Raw genomic sequence first — 24,893 nt, forward strand, 5'->3', positions numbered from 1 at the left:
AAAACGCTGGTAAAGCACCGCTAAGACCCTAACGTTTTAGGGCATTTTTGCAGTGCCTCAGTGTGAAAGGGTAAGGTGTTTTTACAGCGCTTTCAATTAATTTCAATGGAGAGGGGCATTTTTGGAGCGTTTTTTTCAGTGCCCAAAAGCTGCTCCAAAGATGCTAAAAAAAAAAATCTGTTTTTTTTTATTTTAAAGAAATTTTTTATGTATAAATGTTTTTTTTTGGGTGGACCTCCGAATTAAGGACTATACGTGTCAATGCTATACCCCTAGGGCGCTGCCCTTTTTTTTTGTTTCTTGTTATCCATCCCTCCAGTGGCTGGAAGCTGCACAGGGATTTAGCCTATTATACATCCTCCAGTGTTGCATACCTATACATACGATCAACAGTTTGAAGGAACTTTGTATATGTCCGAGAAGGAAGCCTCTTCTAAAAAGATGATACACAAGAAAGCCTGCAAACAGTTTGCTGAAGACAAGCAGATTAAGGACATAGATTACTGGAACCATGTCCTGTGGTCTGATGAGACCAAGATAAACTTACAGTGGGTGACCGCGATATTGTGTACATTTTGCTCCCTTTCTCGGCGAGATTGACCACCTACGAGCCCCATCGCGGGAGCCAGCGCCGAGCTGGCTTGCCACGATGAAGACAAAGCCATCATAGAAGCGACGGAGATCCGACTTGGATTCCCACCAATTCTAGCTGCAGCGTTTGGTATGAATCCCGAGAGGGAACTCCACGCCAAATTTTAAATAAAAAACCGACATGGGTTCCCCCCATCTCGCACTCGCTTGAATAGACAAAGCACATTTCAGCGAACGAGTCATAGAAGCGACGGGGATCCGACTTGGATTCCCGCCAATTCCAGCTGCGGCGTTTGGTATGACTCCTGAGAGGGAACTCCACGCCAAATTTTAAATAAAAAAACAGCATGGGTCCCCCCCCCCCAGGGGCATACCAGGCCCTTGAGCCTGGTATGGATTGTAAGGAGACCCCCCCCCCCTACGCCGAAAAACCATCGTGAGGGTTCCCCCACAATCCATACCAGACCCGTATCCAAAGCACGCTGCCTGGCCGGCCAGGAAAGGAGTGGGGACGAGCGAGCGCCCCCCCTTGAGCCGTACCAGGCCGCATGCCCTCAACATGGGGGGGTTGGGTGCTCTGGGGCAGGGGCGCACTGCGGCCCCCCCACCCCAGAGCACCCTGTCCCCATGTTGATAAGGACAGGGCCTCTTCCCGACAACCCTGGCCGTTTTTCCCACAAATAAAGCTTTCTTTTGGTGGTATTTGATCACCTCTGTGGTTTTTATTTTTTGCGCTATAAACAAAAAAAGAACGTAAATTTTGAAAAAAAAAACCACAATATTTTTTACTTTTTGCTATAATAAATATCCCATTTTTTTTTAAAAAAACTATTTTTTTCTCAGTTTAGGCCGATACGTATTCTTCTACGTATTTTTGTTTAAAAAAAAAAAAAAAGACAGGATTATGATTTATTTTTATTTTTTTACTAGTAATGGCGCCGACCTGCGATTTTTATCGGGACATCGCGGCCGCCAGGCACACGCATCGGCATCTCAGTGATGCGGCGGGCGCGTGAAATTCGTCAGGCCGGCAGCAAGTGGTTAAAGCGATTGTTATTTTTATAGGAAAATAAAGACTTTACAAACATGTAATACATGCAATACTTAGGCCCTTTTCACACAGTGACCGGAGGAGTGGAGGACATCTATAGACGTCCTCCCGGCAATTAAGAGCCACCTTGTGGCCGTCTTTTGTCAATTGCCGGGATGTCAAGTGGTTAAAGGCTACGTTCACCTTTAAAAAATAAATACACATGTTTTGGAGTAGTGGTGCTGTATAGTAACATGCTGCATAAACAACCAGTAAAGCATTACTGTATATTTGCCAACATTTGCTTCGGTCATCCTCCCCCCTCCCCAAAGATGAAGCCTGTAAAAATCAATGACAGGCTAAAAGCGCTCGAGTCAGTTTGGCTGTAATCATTCATATCCCCGTTCACACTAGTGCGTTTTCCGTTATGTTGGTATGCACAATAACAGAAACATTATTCTCAACGGTGCCCATTCACATCAATACAACATAGTAAAGTAAAACATTTTTTCCGCTTAAAATACATTAAAATCTTTTTTATTTCACCAAATAAATGCCTTCGATATCTTCGTACAGCGTTAGTCACTGCCTAGAATGGTGGCCCTTCCAGTCCCCGGCATTGGACTTTCTCTAAGGAATATGAAGCCTCGAGAAAAAGCTGCTCCTGACAGGTGCTTGGAGGGAGAATAGAATAAGAAAGTGCTTTGTACAGAGGGGAATTGAGAGGTTCCAATGGCCATTGTGGAAATATCAGAATCCCGGTTTAGCACCCGCTATTGAATGGGGAACTTGTCTAGCAGTGAATATAAAAATGTAGAGCTTGGTCATCAGGACTCATGGGAACACAGGAGAGATGGAAAGCATAGCTGGAGATCAGAAAAACCCCTAGAGATCCAGCAGTATAGGCAAATTGTACAGATATGTTCTGAATCTAAAACAGTGTCAAGGTTATTCTCAGCAGAAAAAAAACATCAGCTTTTATTTTATGTAGACTTGATCTTCACACTGCAATTGTCATACTAGGCCAACCTAAATAGGAGAAACAAACCAGCTGCTGCCTCTCACATTTGGGTAGTAGATTCATGCAAATACCTTGGAATATTGGCCGGACTTTCCAAGAAAAAAGTCAGACAGGCTTATTTCCTTGGTAAGTCCGGCCGTGTGTAGCCTCTGACTTTTTTTGTCGGAAGTCCGACGGACCTTAGATAGAGAACCTGTTCTCTTTCTTCCCTTCGGACCTTAGATAGAGAACCTGTTCTCTTTCTTCCCTTCGGACTTCCGACGGACTCACGGTGGACTTTTGCAAGGCATAACAATCAATAGATTATCCAAATCTAAACCCCTCCCCCATTCTGGACAAAGTTAAAACCCAGCGCTCTAGCTCATGCAGACTACCACTGACCGTCATAGGTAGAACCAATTTTTATTTCAAATGGTCTGGGCTCTCCTATATAACTCGCCAGTTTGAATTGCGCAAAAAATGGTATACAATAGATTCTCTATTTAGAGATTTAATTTGTGAAAAACAACGTCCTCTTATAAAACTCTGCCCCGCTAATCAATCCTTTAGGTAGTTGCAGGGCAAAGACCTACTTTATGGTGTCACAAAACATGGCAGAATGGGATAGGGCTGACCTGGGGGATCCAATTGAAGGGCTCCTGTCCTTCTCTAGATATCCCCTCCTTTCCCAACTGGAGGCCAGTACCCCGACAACCTACCTGCATTGCCCTCCTCTATTGTTACTAGCTAGTATGGAACGCAGTGAAGAGTTTGCTGCAGTGTGAGCAATATACTTCAATATGGAATATTCTAAATTATGATTTACCTAATAAACTGCAAGAGTTAGAGCTCTGACAGACAATACAAGAAAAATGTGCTCTATTCACCAGTATATGAATAAATATAAGCAAAACTTTCCAGACACTAAAAACGTGCGTTTTGCACTTTACAGAAAAGAACTACACAGTCATTTAATATTGTTTCCTATGGTACACATTCACATCTATGCGTTTTACAGCAGGTGTTTTTTTGGAAAGAGTCAGGGACCTTTTTCCACCGCATTTTGCATGTAATAGACCTCAATGGAATCACACCAGAAACGTGTTGCATCTGTGATGAATTTTGATGTGTTTTTTTCCCCCCTTTAAAAACACTGTATATAGCTGGTTGCCAAGGAGTGGGCCAGGAAGCCGACCGCTTAATCCTTAACAATGAGTCATCAGCTGACAGCAGGGTTCCCCGCTGACAGCTAAATGTAAAAAAATAAAAAATAAAATAAATAAATAAAAAAAAGTATTTTTTTTTATCACTTTTACAATACCACTGGTGAGATATCTTACTTTTCTTCAATATACACAACCAGGCTAGGGTGCCAGCCAGGAAGACTGGGAAGAAAAATAAGCTATTCCTCAAGTTTCCTCTGATATAGGGGCTTTTTACAGTTCCAATAGTCCCTCTCTCCCCTACACAGAAACTCAGCTGTTTATTCTACACAGAACTGATCATACAAAAAAACAAAAAAAAACACACACATTCCACTAGCATTATAGAGGAACCCAAGATTGCCCTAGATCTAATGGTGGTTCTGCCTAAGTCCTAAACTCCAAAAAGGGACTAATATTACACACTTTCTATAAACACTGCTTTCATGTTTCATTACCGCTAGATCTAAGTTCATGTCTATTGGGCATGACAGATGAAGAATCTATTGCTCCAGAATAGGAGCTGCCCTTAGAAGTTTGGAAAATTTGAACCCATGGTTATCCAGTCTCCAGACTAGTGCCTCTCTATTATTGCAATAATATCACGTACCCTGGACCTAGGCACTAGTACAATGCTAGACAAAACAACAATCGCACCACAGGACCAACTGTCAGATGCCTAAAGAAGAAGTTTTACAAGGACATAATACCTAATGATATATATTTTTTCCTACAAAGGACAGGTGGAGCTAAAGCCTAGTACACATGTACTGAAATTTGGTGTCGGTTCAGCAGGAACCAGACAAATTTCGATACATATGTACTGCTCTCTGTTCAACAGAGGCCAGTCCATTGAATGGTTTCTTTGGAATGGTCATGCTGGAAAACCAGTGTTCAATCAACAAGAAAACCAGCATGCGATCAGATGTGTTCTGATGGGAGAGTCCTAATAGAATAGAATAGAGGGGGAAGAGATCCCTGTATCAACATTGTTTGGGTCAATACGGGGATGTATCAGTTTTTTTTTTTTTGATTTAACCTTCTATTTAACCTGCTAATGGAATGAAGAAAAAAACTCAGTGTGTATACTCTGCTTAAGGTTCCTGTTCATGGTTTTTGTTTAACACAAATGTTATACTTACCTGTCTATTGCACAGAGCAGCCCCGATCCTCCTCTTCTCAGGTCCTCCGTTGGCACTCCGAGCTCCCCTTTCCCGCAGAGTGCCCCCATAGCAAGCGCTTGCTATGGGAGCACTTGTGCATGCTCGCTCACAAGCCACCTATGTGTGTTCACAAGACAGAGCAAGGCTCGGTCCCGCCCCACCCCACCTGCTGTGATTGACAGCAGCAGGAGCGAATGGGAGGGAGAGAGCCAAGAGTGCACATCGCTGGATAAAGATCAGGCTCAGGTGAGTATAGGGGGGCTTGGGGCAGGAGCTGCAAGCAGGTTTTTTACCTTCATGTACGGAATGCATTATGTTAAAAAAAAAAAAACACACACACACAACATTAGGCTACCTTTAAAACCACTTTAAGAATTATGTTATGAATTATTAATTTACCTTCTCACTTTGCCTATGAACTAGGGAAATACCCCAACAACTCACATTGACCTAAAAAACAGAAGTAAACAGAAAAGAGGCAATAAAGAACAAACGGAGGAGGTGATATTACATCATAGTAACGTGCCAACTCCACCAAAAGCTATTCAAGCTATGCAAAAGCTATTCCCACCACCTTCATATAGCACTCCAAGACTTAACTGTAACAATTAATGTAAAATGTTCCTGCCAAAATTGGGCTTCACAAAGCACAATGCCATTATCTGTCTTTATAATGGCTGCAGCAGTGGCATGGATTTAAGAATTTTGGTGGGGCTATAGCAACATTGGAGTACTTATAAAACAGTTGCCAGCATGTGATTCAACTTGTCATCAGCCACACCAAACTTGCAGTTCTCTTTGTTGTGAAGATAATTTTCATAGCAAAAAAGAAAAGTAAACCAATAATTATGGAGAGTGTAATTACATTGTTATATTCTCTATATATTGCTATAGAAGAACCATGACAGAGCACAGAAGGCCTCATGTACACAGGTCAGTTGAACACTGGAAACTGACAGCTGATCAACAGCAGTGAAAAACCTCCATTTAACAGCTTTTACTAGAGTTTAGCAGCAGTTATCAGTTGAGTTAGAAGCTTTTTTAAAGATAACCTCAGGAGACTCTCCCAAATGTCCACAATCCAGGGAAAACATGTCAATTATTAACCATTTCAGCCATTCTGTGAGAAATTAGAGCAGTGTGCTTTAACTATGGAGTCTCTTGCACTCTGCCAATCAATCTCTCTCTCTGCCCCTCCCTGCTGTCTCTCTCTCTCTCTGCTGTCTCTTTTTGCCCATCGTTTTGCCCGTCTCTCTCTTTTTGTGGTGAAAATTGTGTTTCCCCCATACCTTACATGTTCCTCTTTATAAACGAAAATGTCGCTAAACTCAGGTTACAGCTTTTACTTGAGTTTACAAGCAGTTACAAGCATTTGGCATTTTAAATGCCTCTAAACACAGCTTCTGAACCCATTTTTTGGCGTTCTATCTGCCTAGAAATGACCCTGTGTACATGTACTGATAAGATAACAGAGGAGAGTTGAGGAGCAGCTAAAAAAATGCCCAACGGCTCCTAAACGCTCGTTTACCAACAGCAGTGTACATGAGGACTAACACTGCAATGGAGTCTAGAACTTGGCCCAAATTATGTTTCTGAGAAAATCAAGTTATAGCTATAGATTGGGGTCTTTAGACCTGGAGCCTCACAATTAGGCAGGAGAAAAAATGCTGCCCCAGGCCAACATTAAAAGGCAAAAACTATTTCCCCATGCAATGGGGCTGTGTCTGCACTGCACGGGTTAACTTAATTTTTGTTTAGGGGTTTTGCAGAGCGGAGATATACTTACCTAATTCGCCAATCCTCCGAGTGCAAGATTGGTCCCGATCCTATTCCCCGGCATGCTAGCGGTGTTATGAATTGATATTTCCTGACATCATCATGTCCATATATCAGCTCTGGATGTGAGGATGGAAGAAACTGCCCACCACGAGACGTTAGGAAGCACGGTTTTCCCAGGGGATCGGGTAAGTATAGCTTTTCCTTACACCCCTCGACAAAACAAGCACTAAACCCATGCAGTGGGGGCACAGCCCCACTGCATGGGAAAAATAAAAATTTTGCCCGGAGTTTTTCTTTAACTGAATAATCTATTTTGAATAAAGCAGTCTCTTGACTCCTCCGGTGAAAAGGTTATAGCTGGCAATGTAGAGAAAACTGTTAAAAGACTCACCTGAGGATCTTCATCTTTCTTCCGAGAAGTTGTGTCAATGTCAGAGACATCATCGGAGGATTCAAGCTTTCTCTTCTGCTTCCGGCCCAAAGTAATTATCAACTTTCTGTGAGGATGATAAAAATTCAGACATTAAATTCAAAACGTTGATAAAGCTGCCATTTCACTCATATTTCAGAACCCTTTCTGTTTTTTTTTTCCTCAGCAAGTAAGACCCCTGAATAACCTTTGCATGTATGCAAAAAAATAAAAATAAAACCTGTAAACTGGTCTACAAGGGAAATTCTGATAGCCCAAGTAGATCACTGATAAGCTACAAAATGTTGGCAAGGTAATTGTGACATAGGGGTTGTTAGCTCTCGTGGTAGATGCTAAGTCCACACCAAACAGGTATATATCTTTAAGGGCCTGGTAGCCCACGTTTATTAAATGAGAAAAAACAAAACAAAAGTCCCCTCAGGAATCCCACGCAGGGGTTTAAACGATGTTCAGAGATAAGTGAAAATACAAGCCCACCTGGCTACTCTTCAACAGCACTGCTGCTATAGGTACTGGTCCCTTAAACCACCAGATCTTCCAGTCTCAGTCTTGGACGCACGCAGCTGTGGGCTTCTTAAACGCACACAGCTTGAAGTCCCTTAATGCACACAGCTTTGAACTTCTTGATGCACACAGCATCTATCTTCACACAGAGACACTCACTAGCAGTCACTGCTCCAACTCCACCTTCCTCTCACTTCTGCACTCCCCAGACCTTCATTATATGAGCTGTGTGCACCTGGGCACACACCCTGCAGGCTATCTATAAGATCTGGACACAGGGTTGGAGATCCCGTTCCACCCATATCTCTGAGGAATCTCCAAGCCACAGAGCCTTAATGCAAAAATAGAAAAATCAGAGAAAACTGCCAGAGTAGTTTTCTCTGTTTTTAAATTTACGCTCTGTAGCTCTGCAATCTGGCTATATGCAGACTCCATAGGGACAGAGCCTCGCTCTGCCACATAATATTGAAGGATTTCGTACACACAAAATCAGCACTCACTATCAACAAACCTATTCCCAGGAGGGGAAGAAGTCCATTGGGCGTAACGCGTTGGAGGCGAGTCACACGCCGAAAGTGATGTGGCGGCCATCTTAATTGAGGTTTACAGGCATTTTAACAAGCTTTTGTTCGCAAGTAGGTTTTTGCATATTAAACATTGGATTTTAACTATACTGCTGTACTAGGGGCCCTTATATTGAAGTATGACGGATCGGGAGGATTTCGGTTGTTACAACTACACCCAAAAAACGGCGGTTATTAAATAGCATTTTGGTAAGGTGCATGGTGTGACCACATACTGATCAGTAGGTTGGAGACACTGTTTCACATTTGGTTATGGCACTCGTGCATGCATGTTAATGGGAGTGGTATTACACTTTTTGCAAAATTTTAATTTAAAGCGGTATTACACTTTTCACTTCTTGGAAGTTTCATGCGCCATTTTGGATGCAAGAGCGAGGAATTCTCATCAGAGAGCTAGAGATTGACTGATGTACCAATATTTGCACAGTGGAATCGGTACTGGACTTGAAAGGGATTCACACACAAAAACGCACTTTTGCGAGTAGCATGGATTTCGATTTGTGGTGTTTAGCCCAGGTTCACACTGGGTACGATTTGGTACGATTTGAGATGTGATTTCACATGTCAAATCGCATCTCAAATTGGCGGCATTTGCCGGCAATGGCACTGTCCTAATCGGTGCGACGCCGCATCTGCGGCGCTGCACCGATTTCAAAAAGTAGTTCCTGTACTACTTTTTGCGATTTCGGGCCGCGATTTACATTGAACCCTGCACGGATGTCTCTTAAATCGCAGCCAAAATCGCAGCCGCGAAATCACGTTAAAATCGCGATTTTACCGCGATTTTGAATTCGCAGCAGTGTGAACCTAGCCTCCAGCTGTGACGGGAGTCACTTTGGGCAGGGGGCCTCTGGAACCCACATTTGCAGTATAACACTATGTGATTATGCTTTTTTGGGAGCTTCTAATACCTATCTGGAGAGAGGGGAGGAAGAATCCTTATGGAGAGGAGATAGAGACACAAAGAACAGCTGCATTGGAGTGTTATAGAAGGCTTTGAGAAATGGGAGGGCAAAGGTACATATATAAGAACACATCTTGTGATCCAGTGGAATTATTTTCATGATTTTGATGTAAGCACAATATAAAATGCATTGTTTAAACACACCAATTAGATTAGACATACTACACTATACGGTATTTTCTCTTTTTTTCAGGATTTTTTCTCTTGAGTGATACACTATAAGGGATTCACAACCAGAAAGGACACTGTAGAAGCTTTTTGGTCTACACTGAACTTTTTGGAAAGACATTTATATGGACTGAGACTTTTAGGATTGTTAGGATAGTGAGCGATGATTTTGCGTGTACGTTATCTCCCCACTGGTATTGTGGGGTTCTTTCAGCTGCTACTAAAATATTGGGGAATACATTGGGTTAGCCCCTAGCGCGCTAAGGTGTACAATAACAACATTCAAGGTTTTTTTTTTTTTCTTGCAAAGCCAAATTATATATAAAAAAAGTATTTTTCTTTTGTCTAAAATTGCTTTGACGGCATGCTATGAGATGTAATCACTGTGCAAGTATTCAGACAGTGACAGGTGCTTTGGCTACTTGAATATAAGGCTGCATTCACACCTGAGCGTTTTGTCGCCTGAAGCATGAAGCTCCAAAACGCTAGAGGGGAAAAAATACATTATTCTCAATGAAGATGGTTCACGTCTCCACTCCAAAACGCCTGACGCCTGAAACTCAATCAAGTTCTGGACCCTTTTTTGTTGCTAGAATTGAGCGTATTTGGGCGTTTTTTTGTTTTTAACATTGGTGACCTTAGACCTGTCCAAAATCGTGACAAATCGCGGTAAAAATGCTACGCTCAGGTGTGAATGCAGCCTAATAGTCGACAATGCAGATTTCTTCATCCTCCCTGTATAGCATGGATGGAAGGACCTATTGATTTTCACATGTTCAGTTAAGTGTGCGTGGCTAGCTTAAATGATGCCACATGTAACCAAGCATTAAACACTATAACATACATGCATTACAATCACTACCTCTCTCTCTCTCTCTCTCTCTCTGTACATCTAGTCCCATGACACTGCTTTTCATTCTTCATTCAGTTTTTTGCAGAGGAACTAAATGTGTATTTTTTCTAATACTAAATAATAACTTCCATTTGCTCACAAGGCACTCTAGCCAAGGCCTTTCTAATGACGGTCAGCCTTCTTAATGACTGTCACAACTCATCTCTTTCCCGCCAACAATGCCCCACAGTGCAGTGTCAAGCTGGGACAGCATAGGTTAACACAAATGCTATAAAATAGCTTGTGATCTGTGGGAAAAGCCAGGAGACTAAGAGAATAATCACAGGCTGCCCATGCAGGGAACCCAAGGAAATCACCCAGCGAAGGTCGTCTATAAAACACAAACCTCACACAATGCAGACTTCATAATTACTAGCTAGCTAGAGGCTGCCCAAACACAACTGGCTTTGCAGCGGCTGTTTGTTTCTAATGAGAGCGGAGAGGCTGGCTTTATTGTATAGTATAGGCAATTAGTTTACATTAATGCAGTGACTCTGACACTGCGGGCACCTGAACCATTCACTCCCCCCCTCTTGGAAGGTATTATCAATCTTTTAACTGCAGTGCTGAATATAGAAAAGAACCGCATCTGACGTAAAAACAGCATTTTTACTGCAAGATGCATATTCTGCGCCTACATTTATTGTGGCCGAGGTTTACAGGGCCCAATTCTTGTTTACTCCGTTTATTCTTGGAAGACTTTGATCTTCCCATAAAAATCATGGCTCAGTTCCTAAAACACTATTGATGTTTAAAGCAGAACTAAAGTTGGAAGAAAAGCAGAAATATTTTTTGGTAGAAAAGATGCAATGCCTCTTCTGCCAAAAAACAACTATTTTACAAAAAAAATTGTGTGAGTATACTGCCTGTGGCATATGCACAACATGGTTTACACACAGGGGTTGACTTATTAAAGGCAAATAGGATGTTCACTTTGCAATGAAATGTTGCTTAGGTGAATATGATTAAAATGTACTTAGGTTTTCACATTTTGGAATACATCTTTGTACAGAACAGTCAATAGCTCACTTTTATTTCACCATGTTTGTACCACATACCTATATTGTTAAAATGTGGACATGCAAATCTCTCACCAACTATGGTTCTCTACCAATCTCTACCACCCTCACTTCAATGGATTATTCAGGTATGACATGTGCACTATTCACTAATGGTGCGATTTCTAAATAGCTTAGTTATTTACACTTCACACAAGTCAAAGCCAAAAAGTAAGGCCCTACCTAGAAAAATCTCAAAACCCAAAATCTAAGGGTTGGGATCAGCAAATCATTTGCCTCTTTGAATACATCTGTTTAAAAGTAGAACTTGCACCTAAAAAAGCAAGGTCTGATTATACACAGAGGGTTCCTCCCAATCCTAATTTCTTGCACAGGTATGGTAAAAGCAACACCTGTGGGGATTAGGTGATGGCACAATTCTTCTGGTGAAATCCTGGGGAATTCCAAGTAGTTGACATTACTTCACTGTACTGTAGCATCATCACCTGAGCGTTGGGGTATTCGGCATTACCCAGGATCTCATCAAAAGGATGGGGATGTCACCTGTTAGAGTACAAAAGCTGGAGGAAATGTTAATGTATTCGTGTATGCATAGCCAAAAACATTTTCTAGTTTTGGATGGGTTGGAAAAGGATTAGAACGCCAGTCAGGTTTTTGGGCTCAGTGTGAGAGATTTACCCTGATTTGCTACCCACTGACAATGGCATTACCAGAAAGGAAGCAATAGAAAATCTGCAATGGGAACAAAAACAAATAATCTATTTTGCTTTGCTTGTCATTGCTAGCTGTCACTCTACAACCTCCCTAAACCTATAAATGTGGACATTCCCATGGGTGGGTTGGGTGTTTTAGCCAGCAAAGAGTCTCGCTTCTTCTCCATTCTGCACCACTGTACCTCCTCATCTCTCCGGTTTAGTAAATACAGAGTCTAGCGCTGCAGCCCACTATTCAGGGGAAAGGAAAAAGTGGAAACTGTCAGCTTGTGCTGTGAATGATTGCAGCTGGAAAAAAGGACTTTCATTCACAGAAAATCCAAGCCGACAACAGCACAAGCCATATACTACACTTGTCTGAGACAGTCTAGGGCAGGACCTGGCTTGTGCTGCCCTGTGTTTCTGTAAATAAAAGCTATTTTCTCCCACTGCAATCATTCACAGCACAAGCTGACCCTTTCTCTTCATTCCCCTGAATAGCAAGCTGTACCACGGGGAGTGTAAACTAAAGAGGGAAGGGTAGCAGACAGCACAGCTGACATATGTTGCACCTGGAAGCGCAGGAGAAAGGGTGCGGAGGGTGGGCGCAGGCTCTGTGTACAATGCCTATCATTCCCCCGTTCCTCCTCAGCTGTCACTCAGAAACCAGTTTATATTGATCAGTGCTATTGGATATTTAGGTGGGTGGATGGTGAAAGCTATCAGACAACACAGCTCAGCGACCCCTGCATGGATTTAGATGGGAGCAAGTGCTATGTCCACAGGATCCCATGAGGGGGGTGTTCTGGGGGGGGGGGGGGGGTTAACCAACTTTATTTTCTCCTAGGGATAGCTCTTCTTTAACCCTTGCAGTGCCTGGGAAGGGGGCAATGCAAAGGTGGGTTTTATTCATTTTGGACTTTAATAAAAACACAAAAATTCTTAACAGGATTGTTTGGTTTAAGCAGAACCAACTTCAATCTAACCTCAAAATATACAGCTTAAATACATTTGTATGAACTGCTCCAGGACTTTATTAAGATATTCCCTCAATTCCTTGTTGGGGCCCGGACCTACTCTCCATACACTCCCCTGTGGGGTAACCCGAAGCTGTCCCAATTGCAGACCGTGCCGGATCCGCGGGTGTGGGCCAGGTTTGAAATTAAAACCCTCCGAGATGTTATGCCCGAGGGTCGTCTTCTCCCCTTCGGTGAACTAAGGAATAGATTTGCACTCCCTCCATGGATGTATTTCCGATATATGCAGCTTGCCCATGCCCTTAGAGCCCAGTTCCCTGAACAGATTGGCCTCGCACTCGGTTGAGCGACTTCTCGCGGCACGGGTCATTGGGAAGACGCTCTATTTATATGAGACTCACCTGTTCTGGGGTCACCGGAGCTGACAGGGCGTTCGGCGCCTGGCGGAAAGACTTGCCAAACTTGACGGACGACGATTGGTCTGAGGCCCTTCAGCAGTATATCCCCCTTATGATTTCAGCCAGGGACCGATTCGTACAACTTAAATTCCTACACAGGGTGTATTACACACCGCAGCGGTTGTCGGTCATCTATCGCTTGGCCGACGACCGGTGTCCGCGTTGCAGAGTAGAGGTGGGTAACTTTATGCACATGGTCTGCGGATGCTCACAGATTCTGGCAGGAGGTGGCCGCTGACATTGGGTCGATTGGTGGAGTGCCTGTTGGACTTGATCCCCTGGTACTTCTTTTGGGTGCGACGGATAATTTGCCCACAAATACACAAAGCTTTTCATTTTCTGCTGTGCATATTATGCGAGGAAGGCTATTTTACTTAACTGGAAGGCGCTGGAGCCCCCCCCCCCCCCCCCCGGATCTCTGCTTGGAGAAAGATGGTGAATGATGCACTCCCATTATACAAGCTTACCTACATGGGCCGTAACTGCCCTGCCAAGTTTCCGAAAATATGGTCGAGGTGGGTGGAGGCACAACGCCTCACGGTATAGATGAGGGTTGGGAGTCTTGGTTTTGGTTCCCCCCTCCCTCTCCCTTTGGGAACTTACTGCTCCGTTTTATATTTCGTCCCCCCACCTGGGATGAGTGGGTGGTTGGGAAGTCCTGACATGTGTGTACACACTTATGCCCTGAGTTCATATCTCATTTGTTTGTTGTCTATTTGTTATGTTTATTGATGTACCTCCTGGCTGCCGATTGGTTTAGAAGTCTTATGTCTGATGATATATTCTACTTTTATGTATTGCCTACTGCTCTTCACATGTATAATGTTGTTTTTTCTTTTTTCTAATAAAATTTGTTCTGTTAAAAAAAAAAAAAAAGATATTCCCTCAATAAACACTGCCTTTCTTCACAGCAAGGACAGAGACAACATAATTTCCTATTTTAAGGAGAAACCTTATTGCTGGCTTAATGGACAATGAACGCAGACTCACTGTCCAATGAGTGAAGCAGGTTGCAAAGGAAGCTCTAAATACGGAGACCCAGATTCTCAAAGGAGATACGACGGCATATTTCCAGATACGCCGTCGTATCTATGCGCCCGATTCTTAGAATCAGTTACGCATAGATTTCTATTAGATCCGACCGGCGTAAGTCTCTTACGCCGTCGGATCTTAACTGCATATTTACGCTGGCCGCTAGGGGCTTGTACGCCGATTTACGCCTAGAAATATGTAAATCAGCTAGATACGCAAATTCATGAACGTACGCCCGGCCGACGCAGTACAGATACGCCGTTTATGTTAGGCTTTTCCCGGCGTAAAGTTACCCCTGCTATATGGAGGTGTACATGCGGCATAACAATGTTAAGTATGGACGTCGTTCCCACTTCGAATTCGTTCGCGAATGGGGCTGGACGTCATTTACGTTCACGTCGAAACCAATACGTCCTTGCGGCGTACTTTGGAGCAATGCACACTGGGATATGTCCAAGGACGGCGCATGCGCCGTTCGTAAAAAGTGTCATTTACGTGGGGTCACATAACATTTACATAACACACGCCCACATCTTCCAAATTTGAATTAGGCGGGCTTACGCCTGCCTATTTACGCTACGCCGCCGCAACTTACGGAGCAAGTGCTTTGAGAATACTGCACTTGCCCGTCTAAGTTGCGGAGGCGTAACATAAATAGTATACGTTACGCCCGCACAAAGATACGCCGATCTACGAGAATCTGGGCCGGAGTATTCTGGCAGTGCAATGGGCAGAGAAGTCTGTTGAACACAACTACTAATTCCTTTGGCGGCTAAAACATGTCCCCTATAGGTACTTTGTCTGTGTATTTAACTTTTTCATTTTTTTATAATTCTTACACATGACAGCTGCCGTGTCGTGTTTTTTTTCTTAAATCTTAAATACGACACCCACCCTCAAACTGCCTTATTATGTGGAACACAAAAATATCCACACATATGAGATGACACCTAGTAATTTTTGGGTGGATAACAATCTCTTGTTTGTGTATGTCCTCTGAGCTGGTTGGCCTCCAGTTGTTGAGAAAGAAGGGAGAAAGGTTGGGGGTTAACAATCAAAGAAAGTTAGCTGACTTTTTCCCATTATTATTGCTTCTTCTAATAAGCTAGCATTGCCTTTCCGCTTCTCATTCTGCCTTCTTCCTATTCCACTGAAATTACCTGTGAGCTAAGCCAAGCTTAAAAATTCAAAGACCTTTCCCTAAGGCCCCTTTCACACTGGGGTGGGAGCCGCGGTCGCGGTATAGCGCCGCTAGAAAAAAAATATGCTGACCGGAGAAGAGAGCAGAGTGACATAGAGATGACATTGTGTTGCTACTCCTTTCACCGTCCAGTCCCAGATTATGGAAGGAACAAGACGTAAACAGGTCACTTAACTGCAGCAGAAAAAAATCCAATCTCTCGACCTGCCAAATAGGGCTGAGCTGTAGAGCAGAACTGTGTAGATCTTAGGAGTGGATGAACAGAAAATCATTTGGCAGGTAAAACAACTCCCATATGTGTATTATATCTGGGTTCTTCGTTTGCCTGGAGGCCTGAAGCTCATTTTTAAAGAATAGAATACTTTCTTGCAATCTCAAATTCAGCCCTAGTTCACATCACTGCGACTTGTCATGCAACTTGACAAGCATTGGTCAGATGAGTTGCCTTGTAAGAAGCTGCTGAATGGCTTTCCTTTTGATGGAGAGTGTTTATTTGGGGATGACTTGGATTAGTACAACCAGAAGATCTTGGGTGGAAGGAGTACCCTTCTTCCTGTAAAGAGCAGTAAGTGCCCTTCATTTAAACGTTCTGCTTCTCCATCGCTTGGAGCATCAGCCTCCAGGCAGCCCCAAAAGGAAGGCCCCAAAGCCAGGCTCAGGACCAGAAGAAAATTTGCCCCAAGGCCTCCTTATGAAGGGGCGCCTCCGCTCGCACGAGTGGGGGGAAGGCTCCTGCAGTTTGCAGGAACCTGGCAGGAGGAGATCCAAGACAGATGGGTCATCTCCATAGTTTATCTAGGTTACGAGCTAGAGTTCAGGAATTTTCTCTGCCTCATTTTCCAAAAATCTAGCATTTCCAAGGATCCAGTAAAACAGGCTTTATTGTTTCAAGCACTAGACTTGTTGCGGTCTCAAGGGGTGATCATAGGAACCCCCCCAAGAGAACAAGGAATGGGATTTTACTCAAACCTCTTTACAGTACCCAAACCAAATTGGGATGTCAGATCCATTTTGGATCGCAGGGGTCTGAACCAATTTATAAACATCCACTCCTTTCGCATGGAATAATTCGGTCAGTGGTGTCCTCCCTTCGGGGAGGGGAGTTCTTAGCGTCAATAGACATCAAAGACGCGTATCTCCATGTCCCAATTTTCCCTGCTCATCCGAAGTTCCTGCGATTTGTGGTAGAGCAGCAACACTTTCAGTTTGTGGCCTTGCCCTTCGGGTTGGCCACTGTATCATCTGAAGCATCTGGGTTGGATTATCAACCTAGAAAAATCTTCCTTACAGTAAAAAGGCTGGAGTACTTGGGTCTGGTGGTAGACACAGCCCACAAGAAGGTGTTTTTACCTCAGGCAAAGGTCTGCGCAATAAGAGATCTGGTGCACACGGTAAGGCCAAGGGAAGAGCCTTCCATCCATCTCTGTATGACTGTTAGGGAAGATGGTAGCTTAATTTGAAGCAGTTCCCTATGCTGAGTTCCATTCACAATATTCTGTCTGCCTGGAGCAGAAGAAGCCAGGATTTGGATTGTCCAATGCGTTTGACTCCAAGCGTACGCCAAAGTCTCAAGTGGTGGCTACCAACCGAGAATTTGCAGAAGGGGAAAACCTTCATTCGGATCACTTGGAAAATAGTGACGATGGATGCCAGCCTTGTAGGCTGGGGAGCAGTACTAAAAAAACAATACTGTTCAGGGGGAATAGCCAAGAGTAAGAGAAGACCTTGCCCATCAACATTTTAGAAATTCAGGCAGTACGCCTGGCCCTAAGATGGCAGTGGCAGATCCTTGGGTCCTATCAGCCCGCCAAGCTCTGCTGACACAAGGGCTGGTATTCCACCCTGCCTTACAAACGCTGAATTTGACGGTTTGGCTGTTGAGGCCCTCGTTCTAAAACACAAGTGTCAAACACAAGGCCACGGGCCGAATCCGGCCCTCACACCTCTCCTGCAGCTGCAGGAGAGCTCCAGCCCTCCTCTGATCCTCCTCCAGACACTCAATTTCTGCTTTCAAGCAATGCATCCAGCTTCTTCCCAACAGCAGCATAAGGAAAGGGGGTGCACTGTGAGGTAAGAGAGAGTAGGGGACTCAACTTCTGATGGTGGCTCTTGACATCTAATGTAAGGTGAGGGGGATGTGCTGGAAATCTAATCTTACAGATACAACCGGCCCTTTTGAGGACAATCATAATGCTGATGCGGCCCATGATGAAATTGAGTTTGACACCCCTGTTCTAAAAGATCAGGGGCTTTCAGGTTCAGTGGTTACCACCCTGATTAATGCTAGGAAGCCGGCTTCTAGAGCCATCTACTATAGGGTCTGGAAGGCCTATGTCTCTTGGTGTGAAAGCAAGGGATGGCATCCTCGCAAGTATAGCACAAGCAGGATTGTAGACTTTCTACAGTTGGGAGTAGAAATTAAGCTAGCCTTCAGTACTATTAGAGGTCATGTCTCAGCCTTGTCAGTTTTTTTCCAACGCCCAATTACAGGTTTTTATGCAAGGTGTATGTAACACACATAAATCCTCCGGTCAAGTCACCGACTTGCCCATGGGATCTGAATCTGGTCTTGTCAGTCCTTCAGGGGCCTCCCTTTGAGCCAATGTGTGATGCCCCATTACCCATGGTCACAAGGAAACTAGTATTTTTGGTTGCGGTAACTTCCGCAAGAAGAGTCTTGGAGTTGGCAGCGTTATCTTGCAGAGAACCATTTCTTGTGGTTCATAAAGACAAGGTGGTGTAAAGTCCCCGGCCATCTTTTCTGCCTAAAGTGGTGTCTAGTTTTCATTTGAACCAGGATATTTTGCTGCCTTCATTTTTTTCCAGAGCCGAATTCGGCAGTGGAAGAGTCATTACATTCTCTCGATGTAGTGAGAGTGGTTAGCTTCTATCTGGAAGCAACTGCTCAGATCCGGAAAACTGATGCGTTGTTCATGTTGCCAGGAGGCCCCAGGAAGGGACAGACAGCATCCAAGTCGACCATCTCTAGATGGGTTTGTCAGATTATTACTCAAACTTATGAGTTACAAAGAAAAGTTCCGCCTTTCAGTCTTACAGGGCACTCCACCAGAGCAGTTTGCACATCTTGGGCAGTGCGTCACCAGGCCTCCATAGCTCAAGTGTGCAGGGCCACAACTTGGTCATCTGTTCATACATTTACAACATTTTACCAGGTGGATGTGGGTTAACAGGAGGATGCCTCCTTTGGGCGCAGTGTTTTGCAGGCAGCAGTATAGGTTCTCATGTCTGACAGAGGTCTGCTTTATTTGCTGGTGTCCCCCCCCCCTGCTTTGGGACATCCCATGTAGTAATTACTGGCTCTGTGTCCTGTGATGTACTGTAGAGAAAATAGGATTTTTATAAACAGCTTACCTGTAAAATACTTTTCTTGAAGGTACAATATGGGACACAGAGGTCCCTCTCCTCCTTTGGGATTATTATAGTGCTGTGCTACAAAACTGAGGTACTCCACATGTGGGAGGGGTTATATAGAGGGGGACTTCCGGTCTTGATTATACCAGTGTCCATCACCTGAAGGTAGCCCATAACCCATGTAGTAAATTACTGCCTCTGTGTCTCGTGGAGTACCTTCAAGAAAAGGATTTTACAGTTAAACCGTTATAAAAAATCCTAATTTTACTTTGCAGGGAAATAAAGAGGAAGTAAAACCCACCAGGGTTTACTTCCTCTTCTAGACTTATTGCATCTTAAGTGTTGTCCATGGAGTATAGTGAGGAAATCTGTAACAATTGTTAACCATACAGTCTCCTTTTCAACCCAAGTTGGCTATTAAAATAAAATGTAACTATTTAATTTTATGTATTCCATATACTGTACAGCAAATAAAAAGGCTTTTGGATCTTTAAGGGCTTAACTGACAGATGTAATGCTTTACAATAAATGTACATTTTGGCGATAAACAACAATACAACACTAATGCCACAACAGTTATTAAACAAAGTGACTCCTACCCAATCTTCTTCTTTTCTTTCAGTTTGGAGGTCAGCCCAGCTTTGGTTTTCTTGCTCACTTTTTCCTTAGGTTTTGACTTTGCTTTCCGCCCACGTTTCTCCTCCTTGCCCTCTGAAGAGGAGACGGTGGGGAAGTTGTCAGGGCTCATGACCCTGGGAATGTTCCTCTCACCCCTCTCCTTGGCTTTGGCAATTGCTTCAGATATAATACGATTAGCCTTCTCCTGCTTGCTTTCCGAATCCACCTTTTTTTTAGGGCGCCTCTCAGATACCGATCTCACCTTGGAATTTGGCAGTTTGTGGTAGGTCCGAGAACCATCAAGCTTTCTAGAGGATGGAGGCTGAGGAAAAATAAAGAAAAATAATGTTAACATATTCGCAATTGATCTCATATGGCCACCCAAAATACAGTCAGGCCTCTTTTGAAAACAATACAAAATCACCTACAGTTTCATAAAATGGCCCTTCATTCACACCCAGACAGCTTACATTTTCAGATAGTCCAGCCAAAACCTTTTATTTTAGGTTTTAGTGTGGGGAAGCATCCTCCTGAAGGGTTTACTTCTTTCTGAACCTATAAACACTATCAAGATGGTGTACAGTTTATGAGAATACAGTACAATCCAAGAAACAAAAATAGCCAATGCACCAAGATATAAAGACCTAAAATCTTTAAAGGAGTTGTAAAGTTTTGATATTTTTCACCTTAACCACTTCAGCCCCAGACCATTTTACTGGTCAATGACCGGGCCACTTTTTGCGATTCGGCACTGCGTCGCTTAAACTGACAATTGCGCGGTCGTGCGACATGGCTCCCAAACAAAGTTGGCGTCCTTTTTTTCCCCACAAATAGAGCTTTCTTTTGATGGTATTTGATCACCTCAACGGTTTTTAATTTTTTGCGCTATAAACAAAAATAGAGCGACAATTTTGAAAAAACAAATGATTTTTAATTTTTTGCTGTAATAAATATCTCCCAAAAATATATAAAAAAACGATTTTTTTCCTCAGTTTAGGGCGATATGTATTCTTCTACATATTTTTCGTAAAAAAAAAAAAACGCTATAAGCGTTTGATTGGTTTGCGCAAAAGTTATAGCGTCTACAAAATAGGGGATAGATTTATGGCATTTTTATTAATATTTTTTTTTTTTACTAGTAATGGCAGCGATCTGCTATTTTTATCGGTACTGTGACATTAGGGCAGACTCTTCAGACACATTTTTGGGACCATTGGCATTTTTATAGCGATCAGTGCTATAAAAATGCATTGATTGCTGTAAAAATGTCACTGGCAGGGAAGGGGTTAACACTAGGGGGCTAAATAGCTTCCTCCCCTTACTGCAGTCCTGGTTTCATGTCCTTATTGTTCGTTTTTGCTCTGATGTTGCTGTAATTCTCCTCCGTTTTGGACACTTCCTGGTTGTCTGTTTCCTGATCACCACAGTACTGGGAGATTTTAGTTTTGTTTTCAAACCAATACTGCTCTATGGCACTGTCCAGCACAGATACAGCATAACATGCTAAAACGAAACTAAATGCAAAAACGAAACTAAAAAACTAGAGGTACATTATACGATTGATTTTTATCTATTTTTAATCGTTTTTAAAAGGAATCAGTTAACTATTATGTTTCTATACCCTGTAAACAGTCATTTCAGCAAAACATTTTTTTTCCTTTAGTGACCCTTTAATTATGTTCCCTGTCTGTGTTCTAACTGAAGGGGGGGTGGGACCGACTAGGGGAAAGGACAGATCGCTGTTCATACTTTGTATGAACATGCGATCAGTCATTTCTCCCCCTGAAAGGACCTGGAGCTGTGTGTTTACACACACAGCTCCCGGTTCTCGCTCTATAACGAGCAATCACGGGTGCACTCGCATCGGTACCAGGGGCGATAATTTTGTGCAGCCGACCTGCCGCCGTAAAACTACGGTGGGCGGTCGGCAAGAGGTTAAGGCATTCTATGCCTAAAGGAGAAAAACTTTTGTGGTGCAACTGACCCCCAGATCCCCCCTTTTACTTATCTTTCCAGCGACGAGAACAAGCCCCAAGGTCCTAATTGGAAAGACTGATAGCAGTGGGAGCCATTGGCTCCCGCGGCGGTCAATCAAATCCAGTGACACGGGAGTCGGGGGCGGGCCGAGCCCTGTTGTCTGTGTCAATGCACACAGCAGCAGGACTCGGGAGCATGGCCACACAAGTGCCCCCATGGAATGCAGCTCTCCGTGGGGGCACTCGCTGTGAAGGAGAAGCCAAGAAAAAAAAAAACCTTTACAATCACTTTAATCCACAATAGTTTTGGTGTTTTGTGTTTTTAAATTTACTGTTATTGCAACCAAGACCCCAGTAAAGATTTGACGTTTTTACCAGTTTAAACAATCCTAATAAAGAATGTAAAGAGTTTGTTGGTCACACAATTTAAAGAATAATGCTAAGATCTACATTTGTATATTGGCTGCTGTAAACACAGACCCCTGTGAATAAAATGTGTGAGCTCTCGAACCCCCCCCCCCCCCCCCCCCCACCACCACCACCCATTTAAGGCATGCATATTGGGCAAGTGCAGGAAATTGTGACTGTCTGTAAAAAGTGCGAGTTCCTACATGTGAACCTTTGTATCTACTTATGATATTTTCTATTCTGTATGGTTTATCTTTCCAAAAATAATTTTCCAGCAGTTGTATACAGGATGGCAGTCATTAGCAAGTGGGCGTGTCTTATTTTGGTCTAAATTACTTTATACTGGATTTGAGGCCATGATTCCCACAATAAATTTGATGTCACTGGGAACGTAGCAGATCTTTTCCAAAAAGCAGCTGTGGGTAAATTCTAATGTGTACAGATTAAAGCGGGAGTTCACCCATTTGTGTTTTTTTTCCTGTTTTCCCCATAGCTGGATGCTCGTTTTGTATAGGGGAATCGGCTATTTGTTTTAAAATATGATCCGTACTTACCCGTTTTCGAGATGCATCTTCTCCGTCGCTTCCGGGTATGGGTCTTCGGGAGCGGGCGTTCCTTCTTGATTGACAGTCTTCCGAGAGGCTTCCGACAGTCGCATCCATCGCGTCACTAGTAGCCGAAAGAAGCCGAAGGTCGGTGCGGCTCTATACTGCGCCTGCGCACCGACGTTTGGCTTCTTTCGGAAAATCGTGACGCGATGGATGCGACCGTGGGAAGCCTCTCGGAAGACTGTCAATCAAGAAGGAACGCCCAGTCCCGCAGCCCATACCCGGAAGTGACAGAGAAGATGCATCTCGTAAACGGGTAAGTACGGATCATATTTTAAAACAAATAGCCGATTCCCCTAGACAAAACGAGCATCCAGCTATGGGGAAAATGTGTTCTCCATGGGTGAACCTCCGCTTTAAGGAATAATTCTGTATCACTGCATATTTTTGAACTGGAAAAATCAGTAATCAAGTATCAAGTTTATCCACTATCCTGAATAACGGAGTCAATGTTGAAAAATAACCTTTACATGCATACAGCAGGTAAAATAAGTATTGAACATGTCACCATTTTTCTGGGTAAATATATTTCTAAAGGTGCGATTGACATGACATTTTCACCACGTCAGTAACAACCTATGCAATCCATACAAAAAATAAGTTCAGGAAGTTATGTGTAATAAAATGGAAGGAAAAAGTATTGAGCACATAAAGAACGGGAGGTGCAAAAAGGCATGGGAAGCCAAGACACTAGAGGTCAACCGATATGGGTTTTTCTCTGGCCGATGCCGATATTTGGAAATCAGGGCGGCCGATGGATATTTTAGGCCGATTTTTTTCCCCTCGTCTCAAAAAACCTAGGGTGGAGAGGTGGGGAGGGGATAATTGTTTAGGGTGGAGAGGTGGGGTGCAGCCTGTCAGTGCCACATCAGTGCAGCCCATCGGTGCCACCTCATTAGTGCCCACCAGTGCAGCCTATCAGTGTCCATCAGTGCCACCTCATTGGTGTCTATCGGTGCCCACCAGTGCCACTTCATCAGTGCAGCCCATCAGTGCCACCTCATCAATGCACCAGTGCATCCCATCATTGCCCACCAGCGCATATCACCAGTGCATCACATCAGTGCCAACCAGTGTGTCACATTAGTGCCAACCAGTGAGTCACCTCAGTGCCAACCAGTGCGTCACCTCAGTGCCAACCAGTGCGTCACCTCAGTGCCAACCAGTGCGTCACCTCAGTGCCAACCAGTGCGTCACCTCAGTGCCAACCAGTCCATCACCTCAGTGCCAACCAGTCCATCACCTCAGTGCCAACCAGTCCCCACCAGTACAGCCCAATGTCATTCACTCATCAATGCCCACCAGCCTAGCACAAGACTTTATTCGTCCCTGGCCCTGACGTGCCGCTGCCCCGCCTCTGCCTACAATCCCCAGAATGCAGAGCGGGCCGGTAGCAGCCAATCGGCGGCCGCCGCTGCCGACATCATCAACTGTAAAAAAAAAAAGTCCCCTGACTGCTTGCGCGCCCTGCCTCTGCCTACAAACCCAAGAATGCAGCGCGGGCCGGCATTTACCGGCCCGCGCTGCATTCTGGGGCTTGTAGGCAGAGGCAGGGCGCGCAGCAGTCAGGGGACGGTTTTTTTCCCAGAGTGGAGGAGGTCGGCAGCGGCGGCCGCCGATTGGCGGTTACAGGCCCGCTGCCGACTTCCTAAAACTAAAAAAAAAAAAGTCAGCAGATAGCAGCAGCAAGCGGGCCCCTCCTCCTCTGGGTGTAAACAGAGGGGAGGGCCGCAGCGCTGGGTGTACCAAGATGGCCGCGGCTCCGGAGCTAGGCCGAAGCCGCGGCCTTTCCTGATGCTGTGACCGTGGCGGCAATCCACGGATCCACGTACGTGAGCCGCACTGTGCCTTATGAATGGTCCCATAGTTTTCTGGGACCTGTGATGTGTCCCAGAAGACTGCGGGGAAAGGAGGGGGCCAAACTTCCAGCTCAGATCGCAGCAGCAATCTGAGCGGGAAGTGGGAACCTGTCAAAACCAGGTATCCTCTTCCCCAAAAAAAGTGCCAAATGTGGCAATGGAGGGGGGGAAGGGTGCAAACAAGCAGAGCTTCCCCTTTTGGGAGGAGCTCTGCTTTAACACTATCCCGAGCCACCAATAGGAGGGTAGCTTGAAAGTTAAATTCCAGCTTGCACTAGCCTTAAAACCTGCCTTGCACCCACTTACCCCCAACACCTATGCTGATTAACCAATTCTTAGGCTGCTCCAATCTAGTGAAGATATCTC

The 24,893-nt window shown here is 44.2% G+C and overlaps 1 protein-coding gene across 6 annotated transcripts in view; it reads right to left on the minus strand.

The window, feature by feature from the left end:
• Positions 1–24,893, minus strand: part of CHD9 (chromodomain helicase DNA binding protein 9) — a 289,270-nt gene that overhangs the window by 112,343 nt on the left and 152,034 nt on the right. For 4 of the 6 annotated variants that reach the window (XM_040328665.1, XM_040328666.1, XM_040328663.1 and 1 more), the window contains 3 exons: positions 19,658–19,998; positions 7,157–7,262; positions 5,386–5,436 (listed from right to left, as the gene is read on the minus strand). In XM_040328665.1, the coding sequence (XP_040184599.1) occupies positions 5,386–5,436; positions 7,157–7,262; positions 19,658–19,998 (498 nt within the window). The remainder of the gene's footprint in view (positions 1–5,385; positions 5,437–7,156; positions 7,263–19,657; positions 19,999–24,893) is intronic. The other 2 variants (XM_040328668.1, XM_040328667.1) reach the window with 1 other exon arrangement.

The sequence above is a fragment of the Rana temporaria genome, chromosome 11 (genome assembly GCF_905171775.1).
Source record: "Rana temporaria chromosome 11, aRanTem1.1, whole genome shotgun sequence".
NCBI lineage: Eukaryota > Metazoa > Chordata > Amphibia > Anura > Ranidae > Rana > Rana temporaria.